Consider the following 26,780-nt stretch of genomic DNA (forward strand, 5'->3'; position numbering starts at 1 on the left):
ACAGTAGCCTCCTAAATCATCTGACATGCAGCTGGACGTCTCAGGTAGTAAGCAAGAAAGTCCAAATCTAATTATTAGGCACTCAAGAGTTATTGACTTCAGTCCTATGTTCCTGGCTCCAGGCAAGGATCAGGCAACAAACCAAGGGACCTCAGGGACCAAGAGGAAAGCTGCACTGTAAAGTTCTGTTCTGAAACAACCCTACAAGATCCTGTCCAGAAACATGGGAGATGGTCATGCTGACTGACAGTGCTCTGTGCTATTTTGTGCCCCCGCCTGCATGCCCCCCTATGTCTCAAGTTTTGGTTCAAGTTTCAGTCACACCTGCTTTGTCACCCACTGCCTGTCCATATAGCTCCTTGCCTGGCCTACAGTATCTTTATTGGTAAAATGGACATACTATCTCTGATCACCTGTTATTCACGGAGAGATACAAATGATGTGAAAGGGCTTTGGAAAATGTAGTAAGTTAAATAGCTGGAGGCACTGTGACTTCTCCTCACTTTGCCCACTCCTGATTCAGATCCGTTCTCTTGGTCCCCAGTCCCTCACTGTGTCATAGCCCTTTGATCCATCTTGGCGTAGTGAGGGGCAAAGCTACATGTTATCCCAAGGAACACAGACTAATACTACAGCCCCATTTCTTCCCTCTGCTATTTCCTGTGATCAATTCTCCAACCTAGCAACTGGGGCCATTTCCCTGGCTGGTGAGCATGCTGACTTACCCAAAGGGAGGGGGACACACATGTCATAATGGGCATTGAGCCATGGGATGATGTGATGGCTGGTTTGTGAGATAAATGCCGGGGTAGGTCTGAGCTTGTGCCCAGTTGCTCATTTTGCCAAGACGAGTAGCTAGAGAAACGCCATTTGGAAAAATGACAAGAAAGCTGCCCCCAATTTCTTCGTCTCAGCCCCAGCCTACAACTTCCCGCTCTGTCCCCTCATACTCTCGTTTCCCAACGCATCTTTCTCCCCTGCCTCCGAAAACTTCTGGCTGTCAGACTGTTCCCCAGTGCCGTCCACTTCCCTCAGTTTACAGCCCTACCTCTTTCCCACCTCTGACTAGAGTCATCCCTTCTTGCTACCTACCTTACCAGTTTCCCTGCCCAGCTCTTCCTCTGTTCCTTCCAGACCACCCCCTCGCCGCTCTGTTCATCTGGCACCTCTTTCCTGTTACTGTTTTGTCTTGGCTCCTACTCCCCCTCCTAGCCCTTCTTTCTAGATCCTTGGAGTCGGGTTCTCCCCAGCACTCCAACCAGCCCCAACCAGACCTCCATGATTCACAAATCTCATCCTGGAGGAATGGTTTCCCAGCAAGTGGGACAGTTCTGGTACAGTCCATAGGTGCTAGGACTGTGGATCCCCAGGAGCCTGACCTGATGAACATCGGGAATTTGAGAGAATGGCCAGCCAACATCCATTTTGGAGGGTAAGCTCAGTTGTTTACAGGACCCCTTTTCCATGATGGTGTTTTTCAGCCATAACCTGAACATCTTACTACTGTCTGTATTTTGCCTTCATCCTTGTCAATCCTCTTCAGATGCCAGAGACACGTTTAATAGGATCCTTTTTCTAGAGAATCTGTTACTTTCCTCTCTTATCTGATAAGCCAGCCTGAGTGAGCTTTTACATTTGTAACTTGCTTCTCCATAGAACTTGGTCTGTGACCACGGAGCAAATAGCAAGACCAGAGACAGAAAGTAGAGAACAGTGAGTGGAAAACATCTAATCTGATCTCTAGGAGGTAAATCCTATTGATCTGCCCTAGATTAAAGTGAATGCAAGAATGGGTGACCCCCTAAGAACTCACACACAGAACACAAGGCCCCTATTATAGATATATGGGGGATTAAGGTTTTTGGTCTGGTTCCTCCAAGACTCTATTTCTCCACATACTCGGACTGTAGAAACTTGCCAGGGACTTTGTGCCTTTGAGAAATGCCTCCTGCAGGAAGATGATGGGTGTGTCAGGGGGCGGGGCTCCATTGTGTTCTCATCCAAACTCTGAAGGCTGAACCTCTATACCCCAGAATATGGCAGGTAGCAGAGCCTAGAAGGCAAGGACACGTCCAGATACTACCCAGATGAGAGCATCAGATGAACAGATGATACATTTTCTTAAAAGTGCTCTTCTCAAACTAATCATAGATTCAGTGCATTCACAACCAAAATCCTAACAAACATTTTTAGGGAACTTGACAAACGGATTATAATTTGGATGAATTATAATTTGGATGGCAAAAGGGCCAAGAATAGCCAAGACTCTCTTAAGAACTGGTAGGAACAATTTTCCTACCAGATATCAGGACTTATCACAAAAATAGTAATTAAGATAGTATAGCAGTAGTACAAGCATAAACCAATAGACAAGTGGCATAGAAAAGAATCCAGAAACGGGTTTACACATATGTGGACACTTGACTTAAGATAAAAGTATCATAGCAGAACAAGGGGGCTAGGACTATCTTTTCAATAAATTGGTTCTTGGTCTATTGGATAGTCAGACGGAAAAAACTAAGCTAGATTCCTATCACATACTACAACAAAAATCAATTTCAGGTAAAAGATGCATTAAATATTAAAGGGTAAAAATAAATCATGTAGAATTGTTCTGTCATACATGGCCATTGAGCATGTGAGATATGCTATTGAGTATGAAAGGTACACTGGATTTTAAACACTTAGTATGAAAGAACAATAAAATATCTCAATAGTTTCTAAATTAAAATGTTGAAATGAGAATTTGGATATACTGGGCTAAATAAAACATCTTTCAAATTAATTGAATTCTTTTTGCTCTTTTATTAAAAAAATTTTTTTTAATGTTTATTTATTTTTGAGAGAGACAGAGACAGAATGTGAGTGGGTTGGGGCAGAGAGAAAGGGAGACACAGAATCCGAAGCAGGCTCCAGGCTCCACACTGTCAGCACAGAGCCTGACGCAGAGCTCGAACTCACGAGCTGTGACATCATGACCTGAGTCAAAGTCGGATGCTCAACTGACTGAGCCACCCAGGCGCCCCTTTGATCTTTTATTTTTAAAAAAATTTTCTTAATGTTTCTTTATTCTTGAGAGACAGTGTAAGCAGGGAAGGGACAGAGAGAGAGGGAGACACAGAATCCAAAGCAGGCTCCAGGCTCCAGGTTCCAAGCTGTCAGCACAGAGCCTGATGCAGGGCTCGAACCCACAAACCACGAGATCGTGACCTGAGCCAAAGTCGGACGCTTAACCCACCCAGGTGCCCCTCTTTTCGCTCTTTTAATTAGATACTAGAAAATTTTAAATTACTTGTGTGGCTTGCCTCAGAGTTTTATTGGACAGTCCTGATTTGAAGGTTATATAAGAAAATATCTTCACAACGTCAGGTAGAAAAAAATGTCTCCAATGGCACTTAGAAAGCACTAATCATAAAGGGAAAAACTGATATATTTGACCATATTTAAATTTCAAGAAGATACTACAAAGTGTCTTTCAAGTTATCAAAACAACATTATTAAGAGACTAAAAAGGCAAACGGTACAGCGGGAAAAGAATTTGTAGAACATACAACTCCCAAAAGGTTTATATCATTAATACATGATGACCTCCAACAAACTGATAAAGAGAAGACAAACAATCCAAAAGAAAAATAGAATAAGATTTGTAACAGGAACTTCATAAAGAGGATGTCCAAATGACCAATAAGCATACCAAAAAAGTTGGCCAATCTCCTTAGTCAGTAGAAAGATGCAAATTAAAACCATAATGGGATGGACTCCCAAGTATATGGCCAACAAAATGTTGGCACATGTGCACCAAGAGACATCTATAACAAATGTGCACACAAGGGGTGCCCGGGTGGCTCAGTTGATTGAGCTTCCGACTTCGGCTCAGGTCATGATCTCACGGTCTGTGAGTTTGAGCCCCACGTCAGGCTCTGTGCTGACAGCTCAGAGCCTGGAGCCTGCTTCGGATTCTGTGTCTCCTTCTCTCTCTGACCGTCCCTCATTCATGCTCTGTCTCAAAAATAAATAAACATTAAAAAAAATTTTAATAAATTTTAAATTAAATTAAATTATTTAATTAAAAAATTTTAATTTAAAAATTTAATTAAAAAATTTTTAATTAAATTTAAAAATGTCCACACAGCATTATTTGTAAGAGTCCATATTGAAACAGCCCAATGTCCATCAGGAGTAGAATGAGTAAATAAATTGTGGTATAGTCACAAAACCGAACAGTACACAGCAATGAAATCACAGCTACACACAACAGCATAGATGAATTTCACAAACATAATGTTGAGCAAAAGAAGTCAAACACAAAGGTATGTGTACCATATGATTCCATTTATATAACGTGAAAAACAGGGCAAGTAATCTTTGGTGTTCCACATCAGGATAGTGGTTACCTTTGAGGAGAACAGGGAAGACAGTGTTCAGGGGGTGGGGGGTGGTGTGAGAGAGGCCTCTGGGATGGTATTAGTGTTCTAGTGTCAGCTTCTGAGATGGTTACACGGATGTACTTTGTGCTGAATCAGTACGAGCTGCCCCTTTCGGAGGAAAGCACTTTGCTGTGTACGTGCAATGTTTCACCATAAAAAGGTTTTGTTTTGATTTTGAAACATGAGTGCTTATCGAGAATCCCTAACTTATAACTGAGTTCTGATGTCGTGGTGTCAGGCAGGAGGTGCAAAGGGCTCCCACAAAGGACCCAGAGGCTCTCTCCTTTTGTCTTCCCTCCCCATCTGCCAAATGTAGAGAGGGCATCATATGGTCTTTCTCTTTTATTTGTTAATATGGCAAATTGATATTTCCAAATACTACACCAACCTTACGTCTCTTCGACAAACCCCACTTGGCTATGGTATATTATTCTTTTCATATATTGCTGGATACAATTTTCTAATACTTAGTTAAGGATTTTTACATCTATGCTCATGAGGTTTATTTACCTTTAGTCTTGCTTTTTGTAATAATTTGCCTGGTTTCAGTGTTGATGTAATGCTGACCTCATAATGAGTTAGGAAATGGGACGCCCGGCTGGCATGCAGTTCTTGATCACAGGGTCATGAGTTCGAGCCCCACGTTGGGGGGTGTGGCGCTTACTTAACATTATTCAGTTAAAAAAAATTAAAATAGCACATAAAAAAATGAGTTGGGAAATGCTTCTTCCACTTCTGTTTTCTGAAAGAGTTTGTGTAGGAATGGTATTTTCTGCATATGTTTGACAGGCTGACCAGAGAAGCCATCTGGGCCATGTGGGGAATTTTTCAATTACAAACTGAATTTTTAAAAATAGATATAAAGCAATGCAGATTTTTCATTTCTTCTCTTTTCCTTTTTTTTCTATCTTTGTCAGTTCTAGAAATCTATACCTTGACAGAAGTTATCCATTTCATCTAAGTTTTCAAATTTCTGTTTGTTGCTTTTTCTCCTGGCTCTGGGTCACATTTTCCTACTTCTTAACTGTCTGCTTTTCTAATACTTTTCTATTGGTGCTGCCCCCTGGGAATGATACATTGTTGAGTGCTGGATTTTGTTTTGTTTTTTTTTTTTAAGTTTTATTTATTTATTTTGAGAGAGAGAGAGCATGAGCAAGGGAGGGTAAGAAAGAGGGAGAGAGAGAATCCCAAGCAGGCTCCATGCTATCAGTGTGGAGCCCCACGCAGAGCTTGAACTCCCGAACCTTGAGATCATGACCTGAGCCAAAATCAAGAGTCGGATGCTTAACCGACTGAGCCACCCAGACACCGCTGTTGTTTTCTTTAAAAGGTATTGGAAATCTTTCTGGCAGGCCACTTGGCCATTTGTGGATCCATTTGGTACTTTCAGAGCTTGTTTGTGAACTTTGTTGGGGAAAGGCTAGACCAACGTTTTCTCTAAAGCTAGCTTAGTCCTGTTACTAAAGTGTAAACTTCTGGGGGCCTCTACCCAACACCTTCAACTAGGACTCTCTACCCTGTGTGGCCAGAACTCACTCTTCTCTCCATCCTATATGAGCTCTGGGTGGTGTTGGGCTCACAGCTCCCCAGTCACTTCACTGAGTTTCGCCCTTCTTAGTATCAGGCAAGACTCAAGGGGTTTCCATGCACATCTTTGGCTCTCCTTCCCTCTCTCCCCCACTCCTCCCTCCAATTTCCTGCTCCACAAATTGTCAGCTGCCTCACACTCCTGAACCTCAGTCTGTGTCTCCCCAACCAGCCAGTATCACCTGCTCAGCTTGGGATTCCCTTCCCTGCATATTTCAGAAAGTGTCTCCAGAGAGAAATGTGGAGCGACTGTAGGGTTCATCTCACTTGTCCCCCTTCTCTCGAGGAATCACAGTCCAGTGCCACTCGGTGCCCAGGGTCTGCATTTGCCTAGTTGTTTGCAGCAGGAGAGCAAGCCCAGAAGGAAAAGTCTTGTTTTCTTATTTTACCCTCTGTTTTGCCTCTCCAATCTCCTACATTCACTCTGTACCATGTAGACTCCATCTTGTGCCATATAGAGTTGGTCTGTTTGTAGTTTTAAGTAATAGGATTATACTTTAAACCTTAGCCTTTTTTTTTAAATATGAAATTTATTGTCAAATTGGTTTCCATACAACACCCAGTGCTCATTCCAACAGGTACCCTCTTCAATACCCATCACCCGCCCTCCCCTCCCTCCCATCCGCCATCAACCCTCAGTTTGTTCTCAGTTTTTAAGAGTCTCTTATGTTTTGGCTCCCTCCCTCTCTAACCTTTTTTTTTTTCTTCCCCTCCCCCATGGTCTTCTGTTAAGTTTCTCAGGATCCACATAAGAGTGAAAACATACGGTATCTGTCTTTCTCTGTATGACTTATTTCACTTAGCATAACACTCTCCAGTTCCATCCACGTTGCTACAAAAGGCCATATTTCATTCTTTCTCATTGCCACATAGTATTCCATTGTGTATATAAACCACAATTTCTTTATCCATTCATCAGTGATGGACATTTACGCTCTTTCCATAATTTGGCTGTTGTTGAAAGTGCTGCTATAAACACTGGGGTACAAGTGCCCCTATGCATCAGCACTCTTGTATCCCTTGGGTAAATTCCTAGCAGTGCTATTGCTGGGTCATAGGGTAGATCTGTTTTTAATTTTTTTTTTTAATTTTTTTTTCAACGTTTTATTTATTTTTGGGACAGAGAGAGAGAGAGACAGAGCATGAACGGGAGAGGGGCAGAGAGAGAGGGAGACACAGAATCGGAAACAGGCTCCAGGCTCTGAGCGTCAGCCCAGAGCCTGACGCGGGGCTCGAACTCACGGACCGTGAGATCATGACCTGGCTGAAGTCGGACGCTTAACCGACAGCGCCACCCAGGCGCCCGATCTGTTTTTAATTTTTTGAGGAACCTCCACACTTAAACATTAGCCTTTGATAGTTTTTTCAATGAGCCCTGTTTTAAGGTCTGCCCTTACAGCTGCAGTGATCTAATTTGTGGTTCTAACTGTTGCATAGCAGCTCACCAGCATACAACGTATAGCTCTTTATTTATTAAGACATTTTGTAGGATAGGGATACCTATTTTTACTTTTTTTTCTTCATAAAAGTTTCATGCATTCTTTGTTAGGTTAACTCCTAGATAATTCAGTTTATTGCTAATGTGAATGGCATTTTCTATTATATTTTTCTAGTTGGTTTCCATGACCTAGGTCTCTACATCTGCTTCCAATTGAGATGGTAACACAGATTTCAAGAGAAATCTGCCACCTCAGACACTGGATGAGAAACTAGAGGGCCAGACCTCTTCAGCTTTTTCAATACATAGTCGGGGAGTTTAGAAACACACTGATGGCTTGGAATGGCCCAAGGTAAGCAGAAGGTAGCCCCACAGAGTCACTGGGCTAGCCTGTAGTGGGCTGGGCTGTGATGTGCTCAGAATCCATATCAGGGCACCTGGGAAACATAATAATGTGAGACTGGAGTGGAGAGGAGATAAAGTTACAGTGACTCCCACCTCTCCTCCTTCTGAGCCTCTCCCTAGCCCTAGCCTTGTATGGAGGAACGGATGCTGGACCACTGGGTCCAAGCTGAAGAAAGGTCAGTTTAGCAGGGGACAAATACTTCTAGAATGATGGTTCATCTCTACTTAGGCTTAGGAAGGTAGTGAAAACTTTTTTTAAAAGTTATTTTATTTTGAGAGACACAGAGATAGTGTGAGTGGGGGAGGGGCAGAGAGAGAGAGGGAGACGGAGACCCCCAAGCAGGCTCCCTGCTATAGCACAGAGCCCAATGTGGGGCTCAAACCCATGAAATTGTGAGATCGCGACCAGAGCCGAAACCAAAAGCCAGATGCTTAATCAACTGAGCCACCCAGGCACCCTCGTAGTGAAATCTTTAGAAGGCTGTTTGAGCCTTTGCTAGAAAAAGGGATCCAGGGGCACCTGGGTGGCTCAGTTGGTTAAGTGTCCAACTTCAGCTCAGGTCATGATCTCATGGTTCATGAGTTCGAGCCCCCCATTGGGCTCTGTGCTAGCAGCTCAGACCCCAGAGACTGCTTCGGATTCTGTGTCTCCCTCTCACTCTGCCCCTCCCCCACTGGTTCCCTCTGTCTCTCTCTCAAAAATAAGTAAAACATTAAAAGAAAAAGAAAAAGAAAAAGGGACCCAGGTGTGGCTCACGATGATGAGTAACAAAGGCTTCTTTGGCTCAGCCGTGGTGTGATAAAGTGTGTTTGCCTTTCTTTATCATGTAAGGGTTTATGTAATGATGTCAGCAGAAGATCACAGTACTAACTGATCAGACATCCAATCAGTTAGCAAACATTTACCAAACACCTATATCTGTCCACACTATGCCAGGTACTGGCAGTGCAGAGATGGCCCTGATATATTTCTTATTCTCGAGTAACTTACCTATAAACAAAGAAGCTTAGTAAAGTATTCCAGGAACTACAGATTGGGAGTAGAACATGGCACAGAAAAAAATTGGACTAGGGGCTATAGAGTCCAGAAAGGTTTCTGAAAGATTACATGTGAGCTCATTATAAACACGTGTTCTCCAAACAGACAAGGGGGAAAGAACCTTCCAGGACAAGGGCAAGGAGCAGCAGGAGCTAAAACAAGGAGCCATTAAGTAGCTGGCTGGGCTCAGGAAACTGTGTGTCATATAACTGATGTGTTCAACACTGGGTCCCAGACCTAAACACATCCTGGACCACACTGTGTCCTGAATGAATGGATGGATGGATGGATGGATGGATAGATCAATGCATGAAGCACTTAGCTGAAAAGTGCATGGGCTGGCAAACTGTATTATAGGAGGTATCTAGAGTTGTCATATTCATAGAAAAAGAAAGTAAAATGGTAGTTGCCACAGGCTAGGGGGAGGGGGACATGGGGAGTTGCTTAATGGCTGTGAAATAATTCTGGAAATTGGTTTCACATAATGTGAACCGCTAAACTAACACTAAACTATATCCTTGAAAATGCTTCTGGTGGTAAATTTTATGTTATGTGTATTTTATCACAATTAAATTTTTAAACGAAATAAACCATAAAGTCCCCCAAATTATTTATATTAGGAAAGAATTCTTGTCTGTATCACATGGGTGATAAGGGCCAGAATAACTTGTCAGACTTGAACTTCCTCTGTTTTGTGAGATAGACCTTTATCTGTTTTGTGAGTCTAGGCATCTGCTTTAAAAGGAGAGAGGTTTCTGACTCCTCCCAAAATCTTTTTTAGGAAATGACTGTCCAAGGTGAGGATCAATCAAGCCCATTACCTCCGGGGTCTGCCGCTGGACGGCATCCTTTCCTGACGGTATGCAGGGGCGGTCCTAGTAACCACGGTCTTATGCAGGGGCGGTCCTAGTAACCACGGTCTTGAGAAGCTGGGGAAGGTGAGTCGTGCTTAGTGGTTCTTCGGAAGGAAGTGGGGCAAAGTATAAGGTTGGGGGAAGGGGGATGGGCGGGCCGGAGGGGGTCCGAGGGAGGCGACGCCGTTGCCGGAAGGCGACGCCGTTGCCTGGAGACAGCGTGGGACGCCGTTGCCAGGAGATGGCAGTCTCCCCGCACCCGCAAGCCATCCAGGGCAGTGAGAAGTAGTTGGACGGATCTGATCGGAGCCAAGTCATGGCCGGTCGCCAAAAGGAGGTGATCATCGATGAGGTCCATCAGAACCAGATCCTGCGCGAATTGTACCTCAAAGAGCTTAGAACCCAGAAACTCTACACAGAGTACCACATGAATCCCCTCCGCAAGGGTGAGAGGTGCTTGGGGCAGAGGAAGGGGACAGGGGAGGGGCAGGAAGGAGGGGCCTTGAGGGTGCGGGGCAGAAGTGCGGGGTGCAGCACAGTAGGAGACGCCTTCTCTGACCTCGCCCCCATTCCTAGATTTCAGGACTCTTGATTGTTGGGGGTGAGGGTTGTCTCACTCCGCATCCCATCAAATACATTAATATGTTAAAATGCACACGCACCGCGATTAAATAGTATTTTTTGTGTTGCAAACTGGTGCAGCCACTCTGGGAAACAGTGTGGAGTTTCCTCAAAAGGTTAAAAATAGAACTACCCTACCACCCAGCAATTGCACTACTAGGTATTTATCCAAAGGATACATGAGTGCTGATTCGAAAGGGCACATACACCCCAATGTTTATAGCAGCGCTATTGATAATAGCCAAGGTATGGAAAGAGCCCAAATGTCCATCCACAGATGAATGGATAGAGAAGATGTGCTATATATATATATATATATATATATATATATATATATATATACACACACACAATGGAGTATTACTCGGCAATCAAAAATAATGAAATCTTGCCATTTGCAACTACGTGGATGGAACTGGAGGATATTATGCTGAGTGAAATTAGAGAAAGACAAATATCATGACTTCACTCATATGAAGACTTTAAGAGACAAAAAAGCTGAACATAAGGGAAGGGAAACAAAAATAAGATAAAAACAGGGAGGCAGACAAAGCATAAGAGACTCATAAATATGGAGAACAAACAGAGGGTTACTGGAGGGGCTGTAGGATTTTATGTTTTGTCTTGCTCTGTGTTTTGGTTTGTTGTTAATAAGCTAGTTGTTTGTTTGTTTGATTGTTTGTTTTCTCCAGGCTTCTAGTAATGTCTTAGCCCTTCAGGAAGTTCAGGGATGGTGGACTCAGGGCCCATAGCGTCCCCCGATAAAACAGCCCTGCTCCTACTCTTCTCACTTGGCACATTCTTTGGGTGCTTGCATCTGGTCTGGTAACATCAGCTGCCCCTGAATGACTCTGGGTCTCAAAAGGAGCCCCAGACCCATGAACCCAACCACTGCCCAGCTCTCTTCCCCTGGACAACCCATGGGTACCTCAGACTCACCAGCTGGAAAACTGGGGGCATCCACACCTCTCCCCCACCTGTTGCTACTCCAGAATATCTTTGTTTGAGCAAAAGTTACCACAACCCACGTTAGTAGCCTAGAAGTCATCCTCAGTCTCTCTCTCCCTCACTCCAAACACGTGGAAGTGGTCACATCTCTCTCACCTGACCCTTCCGGGTTCTTACCTCAGCAAAAGACTGTGGTGCGTGTGGAGGCATCTCTACTTCTCACTTCCTTCCACCCTCTAATTAGGGCCTGAGTCCACCTCTCCAGCCTCTTCCCCCCACCCCCAAGCCTCCTCACTTCTGTCTGCACTGAGAGAGAGAGAGAGAGAGAGATAACTACCCTCTTCCTCCAAGCCCTCCTGACCCCACACCCCCACCCCTCCATCCTCCTGGAGCTACACTAAAAGTGAGTTCCATCCCACCATTCCCTCTGTAAAATCCTCAGTGGCTCCACACCTTCTGAACTGAGGTTTAAACCAGTCAGTACAGAAGACCCCTGTGATTCTGGCTCTGCTGCCCACCCAGCCCCATTGGGACTCCCCTCCCCAGCCGCACACTACTCCTTTAATAAATATTTTAGTGCCCACTCTGTACCAGCCACACACTCCCTTCTGTCCCACCATGTCTAAATAGAATGGATTTCCTAAATACATCACACTATTCCCCCGCTTCGGTACCATTATTTCTTCTTCCAGAATTTCTCCCCCAACTTCCGGGCCTAATTAACAGTAGTCCACTGCAGCTCAGCTCTGCAGAGAAAATGTAATGTGATTTTCTAAACAAAAATTGCATATATTTAAGATGTACAACATGATGTTTTGATATACATATACAGAGTGAGATGATTACAACAGTCAAGCTAAACTGCATACCCATCTCCTCAGTTACCCTGTGTGTGTGTGTGTGTGTGTGTGTGTGTGTGTGTGTGTGTGTGTGGTGAGAGTACAGAAAATGTAATGTCTTCATTTTGCTCATAACTAATCTAGTTTTCCTCTGGAGCTCCCAACCACTAATTTCAGGAATGCAAATTAACTGTCCAATTCTGTTTAAACTTGTTCCATTCCCACAATTTAAATAATCCCTTCAGGCAACACTCAGGCTTTCTAGATCTCCTGGCTCTTGTCCCTTGGGCACGTGATTCATATGATCCATTGGGACAAAGTCAGGAAATATTAGAACTTGTATTTGTGCTAGAACTTGTATTTATGTTTACTTTTAGGCGTACAGAAAAATTATACTGCTCATAGTATATAGAGACTATATAAATATACATGTATTAGGCGCATGCTCGGAAGGTTTTACTGGTAGGAGTCTGAGGTAAAAAATCACTTGGGAGACTACTGGTTCCTTCTGGCCTCTGCTCATTTCCTACTGCCCTCCACCTAACTCACTGCACTGCAGTACTCTGGCCTTCTTGATGTTTCTCAAACTCACCAAGCTCACTCTCAGATTCTTCCCACATGTCCTCACACAGCACATTCCCTCTCTTTGTTTGAAATTTTGCTCTAATATGTCTCCTTAGAGATGAGACACCCTCACCCCCCATCCCACCATCAACTCTCTACCCGTGTAAAATACTTTACTGTTCTACATCTCACTTATTTTGGCCCAAATATTTATTTGTTTACTGTCTGTCACCACAAATAGAAGATCAGCACAGGAACTTTCTCTGTTTATAGCCCTGTCTCCAGTGCACAGTAATTATGGGTTGAACGGATGTCTGTGGATTCTGCACCTCTGTTTTCACATAGTCTTCTGATAGATCAGTGCGTGTCCAACCTTGTTTGGCTGCCTGGTATGTCTACATCCCTGTAGACCACCGCTGTTTGAGAGAACCTTCTGTAATGATGAAAACGTTCTATATCTATGCTGCCCAAAATGGTAGCCATTAGCCCCCTGTGGCTACTGAGCCCTTGAAATGTGGCTAGTGTGCCCATGGAATGGATTTCTAATTGGTATTTAATTTCAAATATTCAAATTCAAGTAGCTACATGTGACTGGCGGCCACTATGCTGGACAGTGCCTCTCTGGATTGTGAGGTCCTTGCGGGCCTTATTCCCTGGTGCCCAGCACAACACCTGACATGCAGCAAACACTCAGAAAATGCTCAGCAGGTGTCTGGCCTAGGGTGGGTCATCGAGACGGCAGGGTGTGAATGTTTTAACATGAGCTTGTGATGCTGTTTTTCTCTAGTTCACACAATCACCAGAAAGCCCATGTCTTGGCATGATAACCTGGAGGAACCTGAAGATGGTAAGTCCCAGGGCTTATGAACACCATTGAGATAGAGCACAGATACGCAGCTGGCTAGGGAGGCCTCTTGGGATAGCGGTACCTTAGGGCAACACTTTGATCATCTGAAAATTGGGCTCACACTCATGAAGCTCATTGGAGATTGGCATACTCAACCATACAGCAGGTTCATTAACTGCCAAACCAAGAAAAATGCTCCTAATAGCTTTGACACTGTATCCATTCATCCACTCACCAAACATCTTTGCTGTTACAAGCAGAGGTTCTGAAGTCATACTGAGTTCAAATCCTGATTCTGCCCCTCATTAGCTGTGACTTTGGGCAGATTTGTTAACTTCTCAGAACCTATCTCTCAGGGTTGTTGTGAGTATAACAAAGTAATGCAAGTACTTAGAACAGTATCTGCGGGGTAGAGACCTCATACCATAGTGAAGGAGACAGATGAGGAAATTGAGAGTAAAATTGATGTGGCAACAACATAGAAAACAGGTGCCCTAGTCCAACAGTGGAGTTCTAGGAAGTCTTCTTGGAGGAGGTGGTAACATGGTGAGGTGGAGTAGGTCAGGTAAAGGAGACTGAAAGGACATTCTGAGTTATATGGAAAGGCACAGAAATGAGAGACACCAGCACGGCCCAAGACCTGCGGGTAGTTTGGCATGGCTGCAGTATACAAGTGGGCGGGGCCACACTCAGGAAGGATGGAAGAGAATTTGATGGAAAGCCTAATCCTTCCTGGCAAGCTCTCCTCCTCCCTCTACCTTCTTAGAGTAGAATTTGATGGAGGAAAGACGCAAGGTTTATGTAGGAGGTCAGGGTAGGAAGGTGGGGGTGGGTAGGAGGAGGGAAGATCTCATATCATAGTGAGACAGACAAGAGACTAATAGAGCAGCAGCAGAGGAATTAAGCGTGCTATCTGTAGCCCAGCTAGAGGAAAGGAGAGGAGCTGGGGGCTTGCAGCAATAAGGAAAAGAGCAGGTGGTGAGGGGCCTGAGAGCTAAGCAGCAGTTGATCGCTAACTGCTTATATTAAGGATAAGCTCAGCCCGATGCCAGCCCTTAATTAACATTCCTTCATCCATCCTCAGTCATCTTGCTGGGGTAGATATTTGCCTTCCATCTTACAGATGAGCAAAGTGAGGCCTGGAGAAGTTAAACCACCTGTCAGGCCAGTAGTGGAAGGGCCAGGAATGCCTGACTACGAAGCCCAGGTTCTTCCCACTGTCAAACCGCCCCTCTCAAATTGAGACTTAGTAGGGTAGAAATGGAAAAATGAAACTTTTAAAGTGCTCAAGCTGTGGAGTTACAAATACGTGTGGGGGTGGTGGCCATATATATCACCGTGCGAAGGATCTGACCTTCTTACAAGCTGCCTCCTCTCTCCACCACGGCCACATTGGCCCAGCTTGCTCGTGCCCCAGTGCCTTTGTTCTTGCTGCCTGTAGTGTGGTTTTCCCCTGCCTCTCCCTCAGGGCCGGCTCCTGCTTGGCATCTAGAGAGACCTCCCCTCACCATCCTGTCTAAAGTAGCCACCCTTGCCTCTGCGTGCCCCTTCGCCTCCCCCCTTCTACGCAGCTAGCATCACTATAACCATCCGGTTTATTTGTCCCCTTGTGTATTGGGTCCCCTATCCCCCCACCTAGACCACAAGCTCCGGGAGAGCGCGAACCATAACTGTCACACTGCTCTACCTCTGGGGTGCAGCACAGTGCCTGGCACAGAGTTTGTGCTCAACAAATACTTGCTGAAAGATGAGTTTTGCAAGGCCTTGGCAGGCCCCTGAGGCCATGTGCCATATCTCCAAGGAAGGATGTGGCCAGGGTAAAGAGCATGGGAGCTCTCGGACCCAAAGCCTGCCTCCTTCGTAACTCATGCCTCATCTCCCAGCCAGGTTTCTAAATCTTCTTCACCATGCTGCCCTGGGGCCAAAGAAGAAATACCCAGAGACACAGACTGAAAGCCAAGAAATCGGATGGGACTCAGAGCCCTTGGTAAGTGTGGCTCCTTTACTTCGGGAGCCCAAAGGCAACAGAGGTGGTGGCTAAAAGAGCAGTATATGAAGCCAGACTGGCTGGGTTTCCACTCTGGCTACCACTTCCTAGCTGTGTGACCTTGGGTAAGTGACTAAACTCTTTCCTGACTCTGTTCCCTCACTGTAGAATGGAGATATTACAGATAACACCTCATAAGTTTGCTATGAGGATTAGAGGAGGTTGTATTTGTAAGGTGCCTTAAACGGTGCCTAACACCTAGCAACTGCCGTGTAAGTGTTGACCAAAGTTGCCGGTGACTGCCTGAGTTTGCTGTACCAGTTTTTACTAGGGCAATCTTGGGCACGTAACATCACAGGGTTCCACTCCCTTATCTGTAAAATGGGAATGCTAGTAACACACACCTCATTCGAGTGGAAGGGGACCAGGAGCTGCGAGGAGCCCAGGAAATGTAATCATCAGCACATTGTCACCCAACATGTGCTGGGGCTTCTGTTACTGAGGAAGAAAAGCAAGGTTTCGAACAGAGAATTTGAAGAACTTCCTGCCACGTTTGTCTTTGAACTTGCTCGTGTCTTTTGTCACTTAGAAAGTTTTAGTTTTTAAGTAGTCAAATGTGCCAGCCTTTTCCCTCACAGTTTCTGGGGTTTGTGCCTTGCTTAGGAAAACACCTTCACTGTCCAGAGTTGCAAAATGACTAGCTTTCCTTTTAGATTTCCCCCCAAGTTGTTGTGTCTTTTTAACACTTGGCTTTTAGTCCATCTGCATATTTCGCGCCTGATGTGAAGCTGGAGACACTGTTCCTCAGCTCTGTCGGAGCTTCCTTCATTACCTCAAAGGCACCAAGGTCTTGCACACCCTGTATCCTTAGGTTACTGCTCGTGCAGCCTGCCTCCTGATCCCTAGCCTGTACTCCTTGGGGAGTTCTACTCAGCCTTCAGGACCACTCAGGAGGCACCTCATTATAAAGTCTCATTAAGGGATGTGCACCCCCCCACTCCCCACCAGGTAGAGTTGGGCACCTTCCTGGTACGTTTCTGTAACACCACATGTCTCCTGCTCCTGCACCATTCAGCTCAATTCCGTGCAACAATGTAACATGGTGGCTCTGGTGCCAGACGCTGGAGTGCAAATCCCAGCTCCACCACTTTCTAGCTGTGGAAACAGAACCTCTCAACTTCCATTTACCCACCTTAAAATGGGGTTAATAATATAGACACTTGAAGGTTTGTTGTGGGAATTAACTGAGACAATGTATATAAACTGCTTAGGGCAGTACCCAGCACATAGTAAGTGTTCAATAAATGGGAGCTGCTATGATGTGGGTTAGGAGGAATAGAAAGGAGAGCTTTAGCCCAGCCAAGGACCGATGGGGTGCTTCTCCTGGCCCCTTGGCTTGATCCCAGATGTCTTCCTCTACTGAGTAATTTTCTAGTGTGCACATTCCCAAGAACTGCCTACACACTGTAGTTCTTGAATTTCTGCCGCGGGCCTGGTCTTCTCGCCTATTTATACAGCTCTAGTCTGGGACGTGTGGTTCTGCTGAGGCGCTACAATGGGGAGATTGGAGTAAACAGCTGAGTAATAATGAATGAATGAGTGAATGAATGAAGGACTTAGCAAATAGCTGCAACAGCTCCTCCTCAGAGGTGGGGCATTGCCTTAGAGAGAGGAGACTGGGAGATAAGAAGTGGGTCCAGCAGGAGCCTCCCACCTGAACAAGGGGACTGAATCCAGGAGAGCAGTGCTCAAAGGGACAGAGGAGGAGGAGGGGTGGGGGACTAACATACAGTGTATAAGGACAGGGACAGAGAGTTGTGAAGGTAAACTATCCAACGTAGATAATTAAGCAACTTTAAAAATATTACGAAGCACAAGTAATTTAGCTTGTTAGTCTTCATTTTCTTAAAGACAAAAGGCCTGGCTCCCGTGGGTACAAAGTATGCATGTGGAAATGCATCCATTTTTTTTATTTCCTTTTCTAAAATGTATTTATCTATTTTTAATTTACCTCCAAGTTAGTTAGCATAGAGTGCAATAATGATTTCAGGAGTAGATTCCTTAATGCCCCTTACCCATTTAGCCCATTCCCTTCCCACAGCCCCTCTAGCAACCCTCAGTTTGTTCTCTATATTTGAGTCTCTTATGTTTTGTCCCCTTCCTTGTTTTTATGTTATTTTTGCTTCCCTTCCCTTATGTTCATCTGTTTTGTATCTTAAATTCCACATATGAATGAAGTCATATAATATTTGTCTTTCTCTAACTGACTTATTTCGCTTAGCATAATACCCTCTAGTTCCATCCACGTTGTTGCAAATGGAAAGATTTCATTCTTTTTGATTGCTGAGAAATATTCCATTACATATATATACATATATACCACATCTTTACCCATTCATCTGTGGATGGACATTTGGGCTCTTTCCATACTTTGGCTATTGTCAATAGCACTGCTATAAACATGGGGGTGCATGTGCCCCTTCGGAACAGCACACCTGTATCCCTTGGATAAATACCTAGTAGTGCAATTGCTGGGTCGTAGTTCTATTTTTAACTTTTTGAGGAACCTCCATAACGTTTTCCAGAGTGGCTGCACCAGTTTGCATTCTCACCAGCAGTGCAAAAGAGATCCTCTTTCTCCGCATCCTCGCCAACATCTGTTGTTGCCTGAATTGTTAATGTTAGCCATTCTGACAGGTGTGAGGTGGTATCTCATTGTGGTTCTGATTTGTATTTCCCTGATGATGAGTGATGTTGAGCAGTTTTTCGTGTGTCTGTTAGACATCTGGATATCTTCTTTGGAGAAGTGTCTACTCGTGTCTTTTGCCCATTTCTTCACTGGATTATTTGTTTTTTGAGTGTTGAGTTTGATAGGTTCTTTATAGATTTTGGATACCAACCCTTTATCTGATATGTCATCTGCAAATATCTTCTCCTATTCCATTGGTTGCCTTTTAGTTTTGCTGATTGTTTCCTTCACTGCACAGAAGCTTTTTATTTTGATGAGATCCCAATAGTTCATTTTTGCTTTTGTTTCCCTTGCCTCTGGAGATGTGTTGAGTAAGAAGTTGCTGTGGCCAGGGTCAAAGAGGTTTTTGCCTGCTTTCTCCTCAAGGATTTTGACGGTTTCCCATCTTACATTTAGGTCTTTCATCCATTTTGAGTTTATTTTTGTGTATGGTGTAAGAAAGTGGTCCAAGTTCATTTTTCTGCATGCCACTGTCCAGTTTTCCCAGCACCACTTGCTGAAGAGACTGTCTTTATTCCATTGGATATTCTTTCCTGCTTTGTCAAAGATTAGCTGGCCAGACGTTTGTGAGTCCATTTCTGGGTTCTCTATTTTGTTCCATTGATCTGAGTGTCTGTTCTTGTGCCAGTACCATACTGTCTTGATGATTACAGCTTTGAAATATAGCTTGAAGTCTTGGGATTGTGATGCCTCCTGCTTTGGTTTTCTTTTTCAAGATTGCTTTGGCTATTTGGGGTCTTTTCTGGTTCCATACAAATTTTAGGATTGTTTGTTCTAGCTCTGTGAAGAATGATGGTGTTGTTTTGATAGGTATTACATTCATATTACATTGAATATGTAGATTGCTTTGGGTAGTATTGACATTTTAACAGTATTTGTTCTTCCAAGCCAGGAACATGGAACATTTTTCCCTTTTTGTGTGTTTCCTTCAATTTCTTTCATAAGCTCTCTATAGTTTTCAGTGTATAGATTTTTCACCTCTTTGGTTACATTTATTCCTAGGTATTTTATGGGTTTTGGTGCAATTGTGAATGGGATCAATTCCTTGATTTCTCTTTCTATTGCTTCATTGTTGGTGTGTAGGAATGCAACTGACTTCTGTGCATTGATTTTTATATCCTGTGACTTTGCTGAATTTATGGATAAGTTCTAGCAATGTTTTGGTGGAATCTTTGGGGTTTTCCATATAGAGTATCATCATCTGTGAAGAGTAAAAGTTTGACTTCCTCCTTGCCGATTTTGGATACCTTTTATTTCTTTATGTTGTCTGATTACTAAGGCTAGGACTTCCAATACTATGTTGACTAACAGTGGCAAGAGTGGACATCCTTGTCTTGTTCCTGACCTTAAGGGGGAAAGTTCTCAGTTTTTCCCCATTGAGGATGATATGGGGTGGGTCTTTTATATATGGCTTTAATGATCTTGAGTTATGATCCTCCTATCCCTACTTTCTTGGGGGTTTTTATCAAGAAACGATGCTGTATTTTGTCAAATGCTTTTTCTGCATCTATTGAGAGGATCATGTGGTTCTTGTCCTTTCTTTTCTTGATGTGATGAATCACATTGTTTGTTTTGCAGATATTGATTGTACCAGATCTGTATCCCAGGTATAAATCCCGCTTGATCATGGTGAATAATTTTTTTAATGTGTTGTTGGATCCGGTTGGCTAATATATTGTTGAGGATTTTTGCATCCATGTTCATCAGGGAAATTAGTGTGTAGTTCTCCTTTTTACTGGGGTCTTTGTCTGGTTTTGGAGTCAAGGTAATGCTGGCTTCACAGAAAGAGTTTGGAAATTTTCCTTCCATTTATATTTTTTTGGAACAGCTTCAAAAGAATAGGTGTTAACTCTTCTTTAAATGTTTGGTCGAATATTTCTGGAAAGCCATCCACCCCTGGACTCATTTTTTGGGAGATTTTTGATTACTAATTCGATTTCTTTATTGGTATGGGTCTGTTCAAATTTTCTATTTCTTCTTGTTTCAGTTTTGGTAGTTTAAATGTTTCTAGGAATTTTTCCATTTCTTCCAGATTTATTGGCATATAATTGCTCATAATATTCTCTTATTATTGTTTATATTTCTGCAGTGTTGGTTGTGATTGCTCCTCTTTCATTCTTGATATTATTTATTTGGGTCCTTTCCTTTTTCTTTTTGATCAAACTGGCTAGAGATTTATCAATTTTGTTAATTCTTCCAAAGAACCAGCTTCTGGTTTCATTGATCTGTTCTACTGTTTTGTTTTGTTTTCTTTTGTTTTTTTTTTTTGAATAGCACTGATTTCTGCTCCAATCTTTATTATTTCCCATCTTCTGCTGGTTTCTGGTTTTATTTGCTATTGTTTTTCCAGCTGTTTAAGGTTTAAGGTTAGGTTGTGTATCTGAGACCTTTCTTCCTTCTTTAGGAAGGCCTGGGTTGCTATATAGTTTCCTTTTATGACAACCTTTGCTGTGTCCCAGAGGTTTCAGGCTGTGGTGTTACCATTTTCACCGGCTTCCATGTACTTTTGTATTTCCTCTTTAACAATGTGGTTAGCCCATTCATCCTTTAGTAGGATGTTCTTTAGTCTCCAAGTATTTGTTAACTTTCCAAATCTTTTCTTGTGGTTGATTTCGAGTTTCATAGTGTTGTGGTCTGAAAATATGCACGTTATGATTTCCATCTTTTTGTACTCGTTGAGGGCTGATTTGTGTCCCAGTAGGTGATCTATTCTGGAGAATGTTCCATGTGCACTGGAGAAGAATGTATATTCTGCTGCTTTAGGATGAAATGTTCTGAATATATCTGTTAAGTCCATCTGGTCCAGTGTGTCATTCAAAGCCATTGTTTCCTTGTTGATTTTTTGATTAGATGATCTGTCCATTGCTGTGAGTGGGGTGTTGAAGACCCCTACTATTATGGTATTATTATCAATGAATTTCTGTATGTTTGTGATTAATTGATTTATATATTTCAGTGTGCCATGATGGGAGCATAGATGTTTACATTTGTTAGGTCTTCTTGGTGGATAGACCCCTTAATTATGATATATGTCCTTATTCATCTCTTGTTACAGTCTTTATTTTAAAATCTAGGTTGTCTGATACAAGTATGGCTACTCCAGCTTTCTTTTGGTGATCATTAGCATGATAGATGGTTCTCCATTCCCTTACTTTCAATCTAAACATGTCTTTAGGTCTAAAGTGGGTCTCTTGTAAACAGCATAAAGATGGATCTTGTTTTCTTATCCATTCTGTTACCCTATATCTTTTGATTGGAGCGTTTAGTCCATTGACATTTAGAGTGAGCACTGAAAGATATGAATTTATTGCCATTGTGTTGCCTGTAGAGTTGTAGTGTCTGGTGGTATTTTCTGGTCCTTTCTAGTCTTGGTTGCTTTGGTCTTTTTTGTTTTGTTTCATCTTTTCTCCCCTAAGAGGGTCCTCCTTAAAATTTCTTGCAGGGCTGGTTTAGTGGTCATGAACTCCTTTAGTTTTTGTTTGTCTGGGAAACTTTATCTCTCCTTCTATTTTGAATGACAGCCTTGCTACATAAAGAATTCTTGGCTGCATATTCTTGCTGCACTTCAGCACATTGAATATATCCTGCCATTCCTTTCTGGCCTGCCAAGTTTCTGTGGCTAGGTCTCCTGTGAACCTGATCTGTCTTTCCTTGTAGGTTAAGGACTTTTTTTCCCTTGCTGCTTTCATAATTCTTTCCTTCGTTTTGTGAATTTGGCTATGACATGCCTTGTTGATGGTCGGCTTTTGTTGAATTTAATGGGAGTTCTCTGTGCTTCCTGGATTTTGATGTCTGTGTCTTTCCCCTGGTTAGGAAAGTTTTCCAGTATGATTTGCTCACATAAAACTTCTACCCCTTTTTCTCTCTTTTCTCTCTCTTCATCTTCTGGGACCCCTATCATTTGGATGTTATTCTTTTTTTTTTTTTTTTTTTTTTTTTTTTTGGATGTTATTCCTTTTTAATGAGTCACTGAGTTCTCTAATTCTCATTTGAGTTCTCTAATGCTCTTTTGCCTCAGTTTCCCTCTTTTTTTTCCTGCTTCATTTTTCTCCATAAGTTTGTTCTCTATATCACTGATTCGCTGCTCTGCCTCATCTGTCCTTGCTGCTGTGGCATCCCTTTGAGATTGCATCTCAGTTATAGCATTTTTAATTTTGTCCTGACTGGATTTTCTTTTATCTTTGCAGAAAGGGATTCTATGCTTTTTCCAACCCACGCTACTATTCTTACTATTGTGATTCTAAATTCTAGTTCAGACATCTTGCTTGTGTCTCTGTTGATTAAGTCCCTGGTTGTCATTTCTTTCTGTTCTTTCTTCTGGGGTGAATTCCTTTGTTTCATCATTTTGGAGGAAGAAAAAGAATTAATAAAATAAAAATTAAAAGTTAAAAACAACACAAAAAAATCAAATAAAGGATGTAGATCCTAGGTGTGTTTTGGTCTGGTTGTTGAAAGGACCTTGATAGAATAAAGAAAAAGGGAAAGAAAAGAAAAAAAAAAAGAAAACACTTGAAATTTTAAAAAAATGAATACAATAAAACAGAATAAAGTGAAATGATGAAAGTAAAATATAATAAAAAATTACAAAAAAAAAACCCCTGGAAAACATAGTAGAAAATTTTAAAGAAAAATCTTTTTATAAAAACAGAAAATAAAAATAATTTTTTCTCTTTCTGTATTCAAGAATAAGAAAAGAAAAAGAAAAAAGTGGAATAGATGGACAGGCAAACAGAAAGGAATACGATGGAAATTACATCCAGTTTCCCCTAAAGTCAAACTATGAAGTACTTTATAGTCTGTACCTAAGCAGGTGGAGAGACTTGTGTTCCTAGAGCACAGTTGGTGAGTTGGCCAGGGGTTGGTGTAACAACTCCATTTCTCCACTAGATGGTGCTGCTTAGCTTACTGGGGTGGATTGTTGTGGCACGTGTGTATATGCATGTGCAGGAACGGTGAAAATTGTGTCACCCAGCTACCCAGTCTCTAGTATCAGAACTCTGTGCTTGCCCACTGGCAATCAAGCACCCCTCCTTTGTCTCCAGCCTCCACCCACTCCCCACTACTTCCCTGTCCTTAACCAAGTCGTCAGCCTGCCAGGCGGCACCTCCATCCTGAGTTTTATCTCAATGGGGCTGTTTCCAAACCCCTCACTTCTGAGGGCCCTGTGGTTTTGACCCATTCAGGCCCTCTGGGGGAGGGTCTCACAGAGTAGTGGCCAAGTGCTGGCCACCCCTCGGAATGCTCACATGACCGTGCCGCTGCATTTGCCCAGAGACGGCGGCTGGGTGCCAGCCGCCCCAGGAAAAGTTCACGCAATTGTGTAGCAGCAGCGTTTCAGGGTTTATGGAAAATGACAACACACATCTGGCACCAGGCTTCACCACCTCAACGTCCTTATTCCAGCACCAGCAAATGTGGCTGTTCTCTGGGGTCTGCTGGAACCTTTGCCTGTGGGGAGGCTGCACAACCTCTACCAAATGTCCTCCCAGCTGGGGAACTGCCTCTCCCCATGTGGCCCAAGGACCCCTCGGATCTCGCTGTCTGTTCCTGGGGATTCGCCCTTCCCACCAGAGGTCTATCAGGTATCGAGCTGCAGAGTTTCAGACTCTGCTCCCTCTGTTTATAGAGTCTTAATGAAATTTAAATCCTCTCCTTTCTCCTTTTATTGTTAATTACCTTATGGGTGTTTTCACTCTTTCTCTTTCTCTCCAGATGCTTTCAGGAGGAGTGCCTTTCCTCTATTCTACCCCATGTCTCCATCCTCTCTCTTCAAGCAAAAACAGCTCCTTGCCCTCTGAGGCTTCTCTCTCCCCCAGTTAACCTCTCTGCACCACATACCTGTCAAGTTTGTGGCTTAAGTTATGCAGCTTGTTGAGTTAATCCTCAGAACAATTTTCTAGGTGTGCAAGATGGTTTGGTGTTGATCTAGCTGCATTTCAGGGACAAGAGACACAAAAAACTTCCATATTGCTCTGCCATCTCGGACCTTCCCCCAGAAATGCATCTTTGACCAGCACATATCATGGCAGGCTCACTCGGCCATGACAGGAAGCACAAGTATGGCTGTCCCGGCCAGGGGGACCCTCCTAGGCCTCGCAGATAACCAACTGTGCATGCCAGATCAGCCATCACTGTGGAGTTGCAAAGGGTCTGCAAATAGGTCAAGCCTGTTCATCATTACAATGCCATCAGATGGCACTGCTGGCATAATAAGAAAGTATTCCTCCCAAAAAAGTTAGATCCAGGTGTTTTGCAACCATAAAAGGCAATTAAGCCAGAGTTCCAGAGTGATACATTTGGGGGCAGAAGAATTGATCAGGCCTAACTTACCTTAGGGCTGGCTCCCTACCCCCTAGCAGGGCCTGACCCTAGACTAGCAGAGAACCCCAATCCCAATAGTAGGACACTGGGGAAGCCATACTCGAATACCTCTCAGCTTCTGCTCTTCTAGTAACATTTGATGAAAATGTATCCTTTCAGTTAATTGCATAAATTAATCTTCTAGCTTCTGTAAGATTTATGTGTCAGAGTGCTTGCTCTTAGTTCCCTGTGTGACTGCTTCAACAACATCCACTCCTTCATTCAACAGATGTGTACTGAATCCCTAGTGCATGCTGGATACTGTTCTAGGTGCTGGGGATAAGCAGTGAGTGCCACAGATACAGGACTCGCCCTCGTGGAGCATACATTCCAGCAGTCCACAGGCGTGGCCTCCAACTCAAGCCTGGGAAAGGCAAGAGCAGCCACGTTGCATATAGGTACTCTCATTCAGTCCTACGACTGTTTTGATGCAATTGCTGTCATCTCCTTTTCCCAAACAAGGCTGAGCAAGGAGAAGCCTCCAGTGCTTTTGGGGCCCGGGTCCATCCAACTACGGACCCACGTCATCCCCCCTCTCCAGAAGCTTCCTTCTGACACCCGTGTTCTCCTCTTTAGGTCAGCCCCGAACGTGGTGACCGCAGGCTGAACCACTTCAGGGTCTACAATGACATCACTCTGTACAAGGCTAAAATGTGGAGCCTGGGAGAGGATGATCGCCACAAGTAGTGTCCCAGCGGTGACAGCAGCCCTGTCTTTAATACCCAATGTGTGTGCTGCCTGGATAACTAAAGATTATTTTGAAGCCTCGGTCTGACTTTTCCTATTTGGAGTCTCACATTTCTCCTTTCTGCCCAAGTCCACTGGTTCATATCCTTAATCTTAAAACTGGCGGCAGAATTCCAGTTTAAGATGCATACAGTATTTCCTCTGCCTCCCCGGATCCCAGTAAGGGATAATAAAAGGACAAAAAAGGTATGGATGCACAACAGAGAGAATGAGAGAGGAACATCAGCTACCAAGAAGACCGAAGACATATTTAAAAGATGGGAAGCTGATGGAGGAAGGTGAGGAAATCACAAATGGGACATGCCGAATGGGACACCTCTGACTCAGAGAAACAGGGGTGTGAGGCGGGGAACTGAAAATGGACATTGGTAGGGAGACCCTCCCCCCCACCAACACACACACCAGCCAGACACATAACACCTCATACAGTGGAGGCCTACTCCTAAGGAAATGGGAAAAGCCCAAGGATCCGGGACACAAAGTAAAACACAGGGTAGGAGCGAGGTGTGACACCACCAATGAAAATCGGTGAAAGTAAGATTGAACCCCTAGTCCACACATATATTGCGCTTTTACCCCAGGTTTGAAGCTGGAAGGTTCCTCTCTGGAAAAATGAAATGGCTCTAAAGACCCCCACGTAGTACCACTTGAAGTCCTATCGGAAAAGTGCCGGTGGGGGAGGGGCGCCTGAGTGGCTCAGTCAGTTGAGTGTCTTTTGGCTCAGGTCATGATCCCAAGGTTGTGGGACTGAGTCCCGTATTGGAGTCTGCTTAGGATTCCCTCTCTCTTCCCTGCTCTCACCCACTTTCTCTCTCTCAATCTCTCCGTGGTGAACACACGGAGGGTGTGGGAGGGGGCGTGCCCAAGAGGGCACGGCAGCCCCACATCTTCCCTCCGATACCTTGCTCCATGTATGTCTTCCATTAGGCCCTTCTTGAGTTATGCCTGAAAGGCAAAGCCATCTATTGCTGAGATCACTCCTGCTTTTGGAACCTGACAGATCAAACTGCAGATCAAGACTGCAAATCCAAGTGGCCTTCCCCTGGGAGACATTTTCATACAATGCAATGATGACTAATTAGTAATGACTACTTGGGCATCTAGAAATGTGCCAGTATCTCTTAACCATTATAATTGTTTTGCTGGAACGGAACCAGGTTACCTGTGATATCACAGAAAGATAGATGTCTTTGTCCCCTGTTCCTGACGTAGTTCCTAAATCCCTTGTATTTCCTAACTGAGAGAGGTGATAGGGCCATCTTTTATTCTTTGTAAAAATTTTTAATGTTTATTTTCGAGAGAGAGCACCAGCAGGGGAGGGGCAGAGAGGAGGACAGAAGAACCAAAGCAGGCTCTGTGCTGTCAACA

At 43.7% G+C, this 26,780-nt stretch overlaps 1 protein-coding gene and 1 long non-coding RNA gene across 4 annotated transcripts in view; both read left to right on the forward strand.

The window, feature by feature from the left end:
* The window catches only part of LOC123597730, a 59,301-nt gene extending 49,532 nt beyond the window's left edge, over positions 1–9,769 (forward strand). The window contains exons 1-3 of one of the 2 annotated variants that reach the window (XR_006712233.1): positions 815–1,432; positions 7,628–7,804; positions 9,678–9,769. This is a non-coding gene — a long non-coding RNA (uncharacterized LOC123597730). Of the gene's footprint in view, positions 1–814; positions 1,433–7,627; positions 7,805–9,677 lie in introns of those variants that run through there. The other variant, XR_006712232.1, reaches the window with a different exon arrangement.
* A 141-nt stretch (positions 9,770–9,910) lies between these two features.
* FAM183A (family with sequence similarity 183 member A) lies at positions 9,911–25,433 on the forward strand. Of its 2 annotated transcripts, none has more exons than XM_045476951.1 (4): positions 9,911–10,196; positions 13,510–13,569; positions 15,453–15,556; positions 22,990–23,242. In XM_045476951.1, the coding sequence occupies exons 1-4, from the start codon at positions 10,067–10,069 to the stop codon at positions 23,086–23,088; spliced, it is 393 nt and encodes a 130-aa protein (XP_045332907.1). In that variant the 5' UTR covers positions 9,911–10,066; the 3' UTR covers positions 23,089–23,242. The 2 variants fall into 2 exon arrangements, with proteins under 2 accessions (XP_045332907.1, XP_045332905.1); XM_045476949.1 differs by lacking the exon at positions 22,990–23,242 and adding an exon at positions 25,242–25,433 and having other exon boundaries at positions 9,923–10,196.
* Positions 25,434–26,780: the final 1,347 nt, after the last annotated feature.

The sequence above is a fragment of the Leopardus geoffroyi genome, chromosome C1 (genome assembly GCF_018350155.1).
Source record: "Leopardus geoffroyi isolate Oge1 chromosome C1, O.geoffroyi_Oge1_pat1.0, whole genome shotgun sequence".
Classification (NCBI taxonomy): domain Eukaryota; kingdom Metazoa; phylum Chordata; class Mammalia; order Carnivora; family Felidae; genus Leopardus; species Leopardus geoffroyi.